At 43.3% G+C, this 12,500-nt stretch overlaps 2 protein-coding genes across 5 annotated transcripts in view; both read left to right on the top strand.

The window, feature by feature from the left end:
• The window catches only part of lifra (LIF receptor subunit alpha a), a 27,957-nt gene extending 23,326 nt beyond the window's left edge, over positions 1–4,631 (top strand). Inside the window, exon 18 of the mRNA XM_053228964.1 lies at positions 659–4,631. Within this exon, the coding sequence (XP_053084939.1) occupies positions 659–1,174 (516 nt within the window). The 3' untranslated portion in view covers positions 1,175–4,631. The remainder of the gene's footprint in view (positions 1–658) is intronic.
• Positions 4,632–9,002: 4,371 nt separating this feature from the next.
• The window catches only part of spef2 (sperm flagellar 2), a 60,305-nt gene continuing 56,807 nt past the window's right edge, over positions 9,003–12,500 (top strand). For 2 of the 4 annotated variants that reach the window (XM_053228915.1, XM_053228913.1), the window contains exons 1-5: positions 9,004–9,267; positions 9,497–9,599; positions 11,169–11,421; positions 11,516–11,686; positions 11,927–12,064. In XM_053228915.1, coding sequence (XP_053084890.1) covers positions 9,210–9,267; positions 9,497–9,599; positions 11,169–11,421; positions 11,516–11,686; positions 11,927–12,064 — 723 coding nt within the window. In that variant the 5' untranslated portion in view covers positions 9,004–9,209. Of the gene's footprint in view, positions 9,268–9,496; positions 9,600–11,168; positions 11,422–11,515; positions 11,687–11,926; positions 12,065–12,500 lie in introns of all 4 variants that reach the window. The other 2 variants (XM_053228916.1, XM_053228914.1) reach the window with 2 other exon arrangements.

Genomic DNA, 12,500 nt, shown 5'->3' with positions numbered 1-12,500 from the left:
GACACGCGACGTTTATAAAACATAACGCTTGCTTATTACACCGATCGGCTATGAGCGAAGATTTTATCTTTAATAAAGTTCCACAGCACAATGAGGTAATAAAATGTATTTAACGTTTTTGCTGTTAGGATTTTGGCTCCTTCTGTTTTTTTGGAAAAGCTAGCTAACAGTCTCGATTAGCAACTTGGTGTAAGTTAGCGACGTACTGAGAAGGTGATGTTCAGTTACTATTAAAGGTAAAGGTCTTGGTTTTCATAGCTGAAGTTAAACCAGTTTGAGACTTCTGATAGACTGGTTTTTGATAGTTTGCATTTATTATTTAAAAAAGAGAAGAAGCTGTTGTGAGCTAAGCGTTTAGCGTGTTGTGCGCTAATTGCACTTCCTGCACCCTTCTTTCTGTTCAAGACACTTCCTGCATTTTGTTCATTTTAACTTGGAGCTACTTGCTAGCATTGATTAGCTAGGCTAGTCCCTGGGACCAGACACTGAACTGATGGTGTGTTTGCATTTTTTCAGTCCTGTTTGTGTTTCTGTGCTTTTAAAAAAGCAAACATTATAAAAACAAAAACCGTAAATGCTTTTATTGTTTGTGTTTTGTGTTTGTTAAATGGATTTTGCGTGAGGATTATAATTGTTTAGCGTGTGTTTGTGTGAACAGGGTCCTCTGGACCTGAAGCCCCCCCCACACAGTCTGGTGCACATCGTGGAGAGTCCGGATAAGGAGGGGCTCGTCACGGTCCCGGGCGGACAGGAAGAAGGGCGCCATGACGACGAGGACGATAACCAGAACGTTGAAATGGACACGGACTCGGACGAACCCGCGCTGCTGCGCTACTACAACCAGCTGGTGAGCGACGCCTCCGATTGTTCCACGAGCTCCATGGATTCTGCGCAGACGCAGGTGACCTACACGGGAATCCAAAGCCCCGCCTACCGGCCCCAGAATCAGCCTGAGGCTCTGATGGAGGCGGAGCCCCGGGAGGAGAGCCCCAGCGCGGGCTACAAGCCGCAGTGCTCGTGGAGACCCGATTCTCCGGAGAACGAAAACTTGTGCGACTCGCTGGGAAGCCCGACCTCGGTGACGTCATCACAGTTCCTCATCCCGGAGTCCTCGGAGGAGCATCCGGAGTCGTCGGGAAGCTGGTTCCAAAACCTCCTCTCTGGCAAATTCTAATTAGCATTAGCATTTAGCTTTAACAGTCAGACATCACTGCTACTCATTAAAGGCATTATGGGATGGATTTCTCGGATCCTTCTCGATTCGTGTTGGTACTGTCGAGGACGTTTCGCATTAAGGACACTTCAGATTCTCCGCACTAACCCTGCATTCCATTTAAGAAGAAGAAGCTGCCTAAGTAGGGAGCGTGCTAGGACTTGGGGCAGCACGAGATAACGTCTGTCGTATGCAGAAGGCAGCGTAAAGGTCGCCATCTTCCCCTGATGATGGACAGATTTCTGCAGATTTATGAGCTTTGACTTTGACCTCGTGACTCAAAAGGCTTGGTGTCTTTACTGTAAATCATTTTGTTGGAGTTGAAACACTACTGTACTGCAGCGGCTAGTGAGAGACGGTTCAGCTTTAAAGGAGCAGTTCATCCAGAAGTGAAGTGTACGCAATGTTCCTGTCCATCAGCTGGCTAACCGGCTAACATAGCTAACAGCTTACGGCCACCAGTTTAGCATCAGGCTAAAGTGTCTCCCTGGCTGCGTTATATATTTGGTTGAACTGTAAATATATATAAATATATAAATATATAACTATCCGTCCTGTAGAGGGCGCTGTGCTGAACGACGTAGCTGCTTTCCCAAGTGTTGTGTTTGTGAAAGTTACCTATCAGGCGTTCTGAAGTCCTCTGATGTTTAATGGACAGGTCACAGGTCACAGGTCACATTAGCTCTGGTATAAGCTCACTGATTTTATGGCATTATTTGAAAAATGAACAAAAAGCAAGCTAAAACAGGAGGGCGGGGCTAACAGAGGAACCAATCAGGTCACAGTACACCTGATTGATTGCCCGTGTAACACTACAGTGCTAATTTTTTTATATTTTTACCGAGTGCTTTGACTTTATTGCCTGAAAGTATTCACAGATTATTAGCTTTGGCTTTGCTCTGACGCACAACCAGACAGCTAGTGATGTTTGTTTACGCTTTATAAGTTTATCTGCTTCTGAAGAGCTTTTAAGGGCTTAAAGCTATTTTAAGAAATATTTCTAAAAATTGCACATGTCTAAAATGCATTTAAACGAGCTGTTTAGCAAAATCTGAAATGTCCACCATGTTCTCGTAAATGTAGGCGATTAACTGAGACATGCTCTTCATTTAGCGCTGGAGTTACGAGGCTAATGTAGCTGAGCATCAGAAGAATCCTTCCCTAGAACCTCGCTAGACCACACCCCACCCTCTAGGCCCAGTTCATAAGCCACGCCTCCTAGACCCCACCCCTGTACCTCACCTCAAGGCCCCACCCCCTAGAGCCTGTCTTATAGGACACACCTTTTAGGCCCCGCCCCTAGATTTACCCCAAAGCCTCACCCCACTCCTGTCCTGTAGGCCACACCCCTTTAGGTTCCAGCTCCAAAGCCAGACTGTAGCAGTAGATGTTTATTTAATAATGAGTGATATGAATAATTATTATAAGTGAATAAATGTAATGATGTCACTCATTATTTACAGACTAAAATAAACCTCATTAGCAGCATTAGCCTCGTAGTTGCAGTGTAAAGGAGACATGTGCTATCTGATTGATTCGCTTTGTGTGTTAAAGAGTGTGTGTGTGTGTGTGTGTGTGTGTGTGGTGTTAGCGTGGTTAGCTCTCACTACTGAGCAGCTGAGAAACGCTATTAGCACCAACCCATCATCTCATGTGACAGAGCCAGTCTGAGCGTCTGTGTGCTCAGCCAGTGGGCGTGTGCTGATAATCGCTCGCACCGCGCCTGAGGTGCGCTTCACTGTAACCTTCACTGAACAGGAGGGTGCCTAGCTAGGGAGCAGGAATGAATCCTGTCCCGTTCAGAAGGCAGCGTAAAGACCGGCGTCTCCTGGGACACGCGTTACTGACCTTTACTTCACTTCATTTTAGAAAGAGTTGAAGAAGAAAGGACAATCCCACAGTTCTGTTGGGCATTACCGAGGGAGGAGCAGAGCCGCCGTCTCCTAACCGACACCTCCTCTTCTGATTTCATCTCCTGACACTGTTGCCATGGTTACGTGAGCTAGCTAACATGTTAACGCAGCCTCTCCAAGTCATTTCTTTCACCAGGTAGCTGGCTGTGTTAGCTGTCCTGAGGTTGTGTCGAAGCTGAAAAATGAGCGAGGGATTGTGAGTGAACGAGTGATGATGTAGTGAGAGCAGACGCGGGTAAACGTGTAGCTGTAGCATCATCGTAAGATCAGCACTTATCATGGTATAAACTATCAGGACACGCCTACCTTGTGTGTGTGTGTGTGTGTGTGTGTGTGTGTGTGTGTGTGTGGATTTAGTTCCTGAAGCTTGCCATACTACTGTGAGATGTTACAGTTTTATTAAGGTTACTGATGTTTGAAGTGATGAACGAAACAGCACTCTGACTTCACGCTGTGTGTGTGTCGCTTTTTAGAGATTTTGCTGTGAAGCTCTTTCAGTGTTTGTTACTCAGAATTTTTTTTACTTAATTAATCAGTTAATCAGCTAAAGACTTTATTTCACTGTGTTACTTTAGTGCAGTGTGGGAGATGAGTGTTAGAGAAAAATCGACGTCACTGACGATTACCAAAGCATGTTTAATTACCCAGAATGCACTGCTGTAACCCAGCACAATTTATTTTCCATATGGCTGACATCTTTTTAAATTTCAGACTGGAATGTTAAAATATATATTTGTTTGCATTTGCTCCGTCTGCATACAGCAGCTGACAGAACTGTGCTCTGATAGCTACTTAGCATGCTCGCTAATTAGCACGCTAGCTAGTGAGCGAGTCGATGTGGCTCTTCAGGGTTTGCAATAGGTTCAGCGGAAACGAGCCGTGCGCTCTGATTGGTCGCTGCTGCAGGCTTCTGGGTCGTTAGGGGAAGTGGACGAGGGCGCAGTGGAAACTGAATTGGAACCGTAAGAGCAGGAAGAGGAAGCTGGATGTTACATTTCATTTTTAGTTTTATTCTCACACTATTAAGCTGATTAAATGTAAATATCATTTGTTTAGTGTGTGTGTGTGTGTGTGTGTGTGTGTTAGGGTCATATATTGACCGGGATATTCACAACACACACACATTACTGTTATCACAGGTAGCGTTCTGCTTGGGTGAAGGTTCCCTAGGTAGGCAGCATGGGGACAGGTGTCTTCCAGCAGTCCTAGTATTGGACAGATGCTAACTTCAGGCAGCAATCTAATGGAAATCTAGTGCACTACAGAGGGGGTGGGATCCTTTCAGGAGGCAGCGCAGATGAGAAATGATCAACTGTCAGTTAGAGCTTTACTACACTACATAGGGAGTAGGGTATAGGGTGTAGGGAGTAGGGTATAGGGTATAGGGAGTAGTGTGTAGGGAGTAGAATATAGGGTGTAGGGAGTACAGAGTAGGATATAGGGTGTAGGGAGTAGTATTTAGGGAGTAGGGATTAGGGTGTAGAGAGTAGGGTGAAGGGATTAGGGAGTAGGGTGTAGGGTGTAGGGTATAGGGAGTAGGGTGTAGGGGGTAGGGTGTGGGGAGTAGGGTGTAGGGAGTAGGGTGTAGGGGATAGGGTGTAGGGAGTAGGGAGTAGGGCGTAGGGAGTAGGGGATAGGGTGTAGGGAGTAGGGGATAGGGAGTAGGGTGTAGGGAGTAGGGGATAGGGTGTGGGGAGTAGGGGATAGGGAGTAGGGCGTAGGGAGTAGGGGATAGGGAGTAGGGGATAGGGAGTAGGGTGTAGGGAGTAGGGGATAGGGTGTGGGGAGTAGGGTGTAGGGAGTAGGGTGTAGGGGATAGGGTGTGGGGTGTAGGGAATAGGGAGTAGGGTGTGGGGTGTAGGGAGTAGGGTGTGGGGAGTAGGGTGTAGGGAGTAGGGTGTAGGGGATAGGGTGTGGGGTGTAGGGGATAGGGTGTAGGGAGTAGGGGATAGGGAGTAGGGGATAGGGTGTAGGGAGTAGGGTGTAGGGTGTAGGGTGTGGGGTGTAGGGAGTAGGGTGTAGGGGATAGGGTGTAGGGAGTAGGGGATAGGGTGTAGGGAGTAGGGTGTAGGGAGTAGGGTGTAGGGAGTAGGGAGCTGTGTGGGATTCAGCGCATAATGACACTAAAACTGTTTGTGAGTAAAATCAGCTACAGATATTGCTACTGTTATATGAAAATGTATAAATATTAAATTTAACAGATGTTATAATCCATCACTAACACTGTGGCCTGTGAGTGTGTGTGAGTGTGTGTGTGTGTGTGAGTGTGTGTGTGTGTGTGTGTGAGTGTGTGTGTGTGTGTGTGTGTGTGAGTGTGTGTGTGTGTTACTGAGCTCTGTATACTCTTGAGACACTAACCTGCCGTATGTATAACAGATAATAAAGAGCATCGAATATCCAGCTGTGTGTGTTTACTTTGCATTTTTAAAGTAATAAACTCACACTTTAGGTGTTTTTTGTTGTTGTTGCCAAGAAATAAACAGATATAAATGTAATATTTTTAATAATTCCTTAATTTAATTATTAATTACCAAACAGTATTTTTTAAATCAGGAACTGAAGCTTGAGAATTAATTCTTATTGCTCGAGTGCAAACAGGAGTTTCTTCAGTTTCACTTTTTCAAAAGATTTTTTAAAAGAAAATATAAATTATCACAATGAACAAGTTTTAATAACAATTTTTATTTATTTATGTTCATCTGTGTCTAAACTCTCAGCCTTTACGTATAAAATATTTAAAGATCAGTCCATTTATGACAAAGTGCACAATTTCTATTTACTAGCAATAAAGAATTTTCTATAAATCTTTCATTTATACACAAATTTATTTATTTATAAACATTTTAGTCTGGATTTAAAATCAGCTAAAGATTTCTACACATTTCTAATGTTAAAAGCAGTAATAATAATGATCACTTCATTTATAGAGCAATTTTCATACAAACTGTGGCTCAAACATCTTTACAATCAAACAGTAAATAAATAGTAAACAGTAAATAACTAATAAGCAGTAAATAAATAATAAACAGACAGTAGTGAGTACATGTTGTCGGTGTATTTATTTATTTAAAAAGCAATAGAATGAGTGATACAGTAAAAATACGGAGATATCAGATTCAGATGTTTCTTAGGTTTAAAGTAAAAGCAGCAGCAGCAGGTTCTGAGGTCCGACTCCAGGCTTCAGGGTTTATGAGGAACCTCGTCACACTGAGCTGCACGTTCCTCGCTCTCCGTCTCACGCGTCCCTGAGAGATGATCCATAACTCATGAGCTCAGTGTGGACCTTCACATGTTCTCCCCATGTCCGTGTGGGTTTCCTCCAGGTTTCCTCCAGGTTTCCTCCAGGTTCTCCTCACGCCTCCCAGCAACAGGTGGCCTCGCTACACCAAACTAAGTGTGAATGAATGTGTGATGGATCCAGTGTGTATTCCTGCCTTTACACCCAGTGTTCTCCGCACACACACTCACACACAACACACACACAACACACACACACGCAAACACAGATACAGATATACACACACACACACACAGATACAGATATATATACACACACACACCACACAGATACAGATACACAACATACACACAACACACACACACCACACAGATACAGATACACAACATACACACAACACACACACAACACACAGATACAGATACACAACATACACACAACACACACACACCACACAGATACAGATACACAACATACACACAACACACACACACAACACACAGATACAGATACACACACACTCACACAACACACAGATACACAACATACACACAACACACACACAACACATAGATACAGATACACACACACAACACAGATACACTCACACACAACACACAGATACAGATACACAACATACACACAACACACACACAACACACAGATACAGATACACAACATACACACAACACACACACACCACACAGATACAGATACACAACATACACACAACACACACACAACACACAGATACAGATACACACACACTCACACAACACACAGATACACAACAATACACACAACACACACACAACACATAGATACAGATACACACACACAACACAGATACACTCACACACAACACACAGATACAGATACACACACACTCACACAACACACAGATACACACACACACACACACACATACACACAACACACAGCTACAGATACACACACACACACACACACACACACAACACACAGATACAGATACACACACACAACACAGATACACTCACACACAACACAGATACACACACACACACACACAGATACACACACAACACAGATACACTCACACACAACACACAGATACACACAAACACAACACACAGATACACACACAACACACAGATACAGATACACACACACACACAACACAGATACACTCACACACAACACACAGATACACACACACACAACACAGATACACTCACACACAACACACAGATACACACACACACACACACACACACAGATACACACACACACACACAACACACAGATACACACACACACACAACACACAGATACAGATACACTCACACACAACACACAGATACACACACACACAACACAGATACACTCACACACAACACACAGATACACACACACACACACACAACACACAGATACAGATACACACACACACAACACAGATACACACACACACAACACACAGATACACACACACACACAGATACACACACACACAACACAGATACACTCACACACAACACACAGATACACACACACACAACACACAGATACACACACACACACAACACACAGATACAGATACACACACACAACACAGATACACACACACACAACACACAGATACAGATACACACACACACAACACAGATACACACACACACAACACAGATACACTCACACACAACACACAGATACACACACACACAACACAGATACACACACACACAACACAGATACAGATACACACACACACAACACACAGATACACACACACACACAGATACACACACACACAACACAGATACACTCACACACAACACACAGATACACACACACACAACACACAGATACACACACACACACAACACACAGATACAGATACACACACACAACACAGATACACACACACACACACAACACACAGATACAGATACACACACACACAACACAGATACACACACACACAACACAGATACACTCACACACAACACACAGATACACACACACACAACACAGATACACACACACACAACACAGATACACACACACACAACACAGATACAGATACACACACACACACAACACAGATACACACACACACAACACAGATACAGATACACACACACACACAACACAGATACACTCACACACACAGATACACACACACACAACACAGATACACTCACACACAACACACAGATACACACACACACAACACAGATACACACACACACAACACAGATACAGATACACACACACACACAACACACAGATGAACAGATTGATGTTTAGATTGAAGGAAAGATGAATGGTATAAATATACAAATATGAATATTTATAAATCTATATTTCTCTGGAAGCTTTGTTTAACTGTTTGTAATTATTATTAATAATCTCCTCATATTTCACACACATGAATAAAAGGACAAACAGACTGATATAAACAGACTGATATAAACAGACTGATATAAACAGAGAGAAGGGGACAGATGGCAGTTTTTCACTTTCGTTCTTCATTTCTTCTTTTCATTGGACCTAAAATAAATAAAATAATATAAAGTTTGTGTGTTTTAGTTAAGCGCTGATTACAGTCTGTGTAAATTTACCTCAGCAGCCGGAAGCGTTAGCTTAGAAGCTAAGGAGCTAACGCTGAGCGGCTGCGCTTCGCGCGCTTGGTTACCATGACGACAGCGGCGCCATTTCGCGAGTTCCTCTGAGGAGAAGCTGAAGACTGAACCATAGCAACAAACCGTAAACAAGCCGCCGCCATCTTTAAACTCAGTCAGTCCGCCGTGTGGAGTCTGTGACAGGAGAATCCGGCTCTCGGGCCGCCACAGCGCTCAGGATGTCTGATATTCTGTGTCGGTGGCTGAACCGGGAGCTCCGGCTGTCCAAAGCCGTCGGTGAGCTTTCCTCCTGTCTGTGTGTGTGTGCTGCTAGCCAGCTAGCTTTAGCCGACTAATCTAATCTGATGAGAAATCCAATCTAATCTAATCTAATCTGATGAGAAATCCAATCTAATCTAATCTGATGAGAAATCCAATCTAATCTAATCTAATCTGATGAGTAATCTAATGTAATCTGGAGATAAATCCAGTCTGATCTGATGTGGTGTGTTGTATGTAAATGCAGAGCCGCTTTCTTTGGCTAAAGATTTCTCTAACGGGTATCTTCTGGGTGAAGTTCTGCACAAACACCAGCTCCAGCAGGATTTCCACCAGTTCTCCAAACACAGGTGTGTATTACATTTCCTTTATTATAACACAATCTAATCTAACACTTCTTCCCTCTTATTTACCTGTCTGCTAATAAACAGTGAAAGCACCACACTCACAAACCGTGCATTTCTTTATTAAACAAGATTTCTTTTATTAAACAGGATTTCTTTTATTAAACAGGATTTCTTTTATTAAACAGGATTTCTTTTATTTTATTAAACTGGATTTCTTTTATTAAACAGGATTTCTTTTATTAAACAGGATTTCTTTTATTTTATTAAACTGGATTTCTTTTATTTTATTAAACTGGATTTCTTTATTAAACTGGATTTATTTTATTAATCTGGATTTCTTTTATTAAACTGGATTTATTTTATTAATCTGGATTTCTTTTATTAAACTGGATTTATTTTATTAATCTGGATTTCTTTTATTAAACTGGATTTATTTTATTAAACTGGATTTATTTTATTAATCTGGATTTCTTTATTAAACTGGATTTATTTTATTAAACAAGATTTCTTTTATTAATCTGGATTTCTTTTATTTTATTAAACTGGATTTCTTTTATTTTATTAATCTGGATTTATTTTATTAAACTGTATTTCTTTTATTAAACTGGATTTCTTTTATTTTATTAAACTGGATTTCTTTTATTAAATTAATCTGGATTTCCTTATTAAACTGGATTTCTTTTATTAAACTGGATTTCTTTTATTTTATTAATCTGTATTTCTTTATTAAACAGGCTTTATTTTATTTGTTGAAATGAATGCTGTTAGATTCATTAGATTCAGTAAGCACATTATCCTGGTCAGGGTGGTGGATCCGGAGTTTATCCCTGGAAAACACTGGGTGTGAAGTGGGAATACACCCAGGATGGAATGCCAATTCAACACACACACACACACACACACACACACACACACACACACAGTCCTTCACATCTAGGAGTAATATAATGTCCACCTGCCCGCATGTATCTGGGAGGTGTGAGGAAGCCGGAGAAGCTGGAGGAAACCCACATGGACGTGGGGAGAACGTGTGAAACTCCTCCACACAGACGGCATCCCGAGCTCAGGATCGCACACGGAAAGCTGGAGCTGTGGGGAGACAACACTTATATTTTTATGCCTGATTTTGTTGTTGTTCAGAAAAGTCCACAGACACCACCGAGGACAAAGTTCTGTCAGTGTGAGAAATCTATGATTAAAGTCTCGGAGTGCGAGCGCTGCTAAAATCCACCAGTAGGAGGAGGGCAAACTCGTGGGACAGCTACAGACACGGTAGCAGCGATGGAGAAACGTAAACAAAACATGCTAATGGACAGAAAACATTTTAAAAAGCTCACCGTGAAGAATGTGTGTTTATGTGAGTTTGTTTTCTGCTTGAGCCATTTTCTAGTAACGTTCTTTAATCGCAGGTCTGTCGTTATCTTCATCGTATAATCTGACATGGAGAACACACGCTATCACACAGTCTGTTATAGAATTCAGGATCTCGTACAGTGTAACAAGGATCATCTTAAAACTCTACTCAAGTCACACACGTGTATCTTCGTGTGTGTGTGTGTGTGTGTGTTTCAGCACGGCTAATGCCAAGCTGAACAACTTCACGCGTCTAGAGCCCACGCTGCAGCTCCTGGGCGTGCCCTTTGACCTGGGCATGGCCAAGGCGGTGATGCAGGGCCAGCAGGGGGCGGCCACACGCCTGCTCTACCAGCTCTACATCCTGCTGCAGAAGAAGACGCGCTTAGGGCTGACGGGCGCCGTGCTGGAGACCATGCAGCCTGCAGCCGTCGCCAGACTGCACCGTGTGGAGAAGCACATCTACACCGAGGTGCTCCACCTGCTCAGAGTCTGTAAATCAGCTCACGGTGCTGTATACACATCCTGATAGAATTGGTGTGTGTGTGTGTGTGTGTGTGTTCCAGCGTTTGAGGACGATGGTGAAGCGAGAGGCAGACGTGAAGATGCAGAAGATCGCACAGCGCTTTGATAAGAGAGGCCGTGATGCATACAGCCGCTCAGTGATAGCCGAACTGGAGCGCGAGGAGAGACGGCGCCACCTGCAGGATCAGATGAGACTGCAGGACATCCAGAAGGTGAAAGACTCACCCTGTGTCTTCATTTCTACTCATTTCTACAGCAGCAAAATACAGAACAACCTGCTTACTAATCATCTCGCTAACTAGACAACGGTCTGACTAGCTGGATTACTCGATAGCTGTTATGCTAACTATCTGTTATATTAAACTGGCTATTGTGCTTATTATATCCATCAGTGTTCAACATCATCATTCTCACATATCTGAGTAGGAGTGTGTGTGTGTGTGTGTGTGTAGCACCGACAGGCTCGTAGGAAGCAGCAGGAGATCATGGACCGTATTCAGACAGCTGTAGTGCAGATCCCCAAACCCCCAGTGAGTCGTTCAGTCCGAGCGATGGGCAAACACAGACAACACCAGCAACCAGACGCTCAGGTAAACACACACACACACACACACACACACACACCTGCTAACACACTGACAGCTTTCATTTCATCATCTGTTTGTTACGGGACCAAGTGCTGTGAGCCAATCAGAACACACTGTTCTGCTCTGAGCCAATCAGAACACACTGTTCTGCTCTCAGCCAATCAGAACACACTGTACTGCTCTGAGCCAATCAGACCACACTGTTCTGCTCTCAGCCAATCAGAACACACTGTGCTGCTCTGAGCCAATCAGAACACACTGTGCTGCTCTGAGCCAATCAGAACACACTGTACTGCTCTGAGCCAATCAGAACACACTGTGCTGCTCTGAGCCAATCAGAACACACTGTGCTGCTCTGAGCCAATCAGAACTCACTGTTCTGCTCTGAGCCAATCAGAACACACTGTTCTGCTCTGAGCCAATCAGAACACACTGTGCT

The sequence above is a fragment of the Pangasianodon hypophthalmus genome, chromosome 24, assembly GCF_027358585.1.
Source record: "Pangasianodon hypophthalmus isolate fPanHyp1 chromosome 24, fPanHyp1.pri, whole genome shotgun sequence".
Classification (NCBI taxonomy): domain Eukaryota; kingdom Metazoa; phylum Chordata; class Actinopteri; order Siluriformes; family Pangasiidae; genus Pangasianodon; species Pangasianodon hypophthalmus.
Note: the sequence above shows the minus strand (reverse complement) of the source record. Positions and strands in the feature narration are given on the sequence as shown.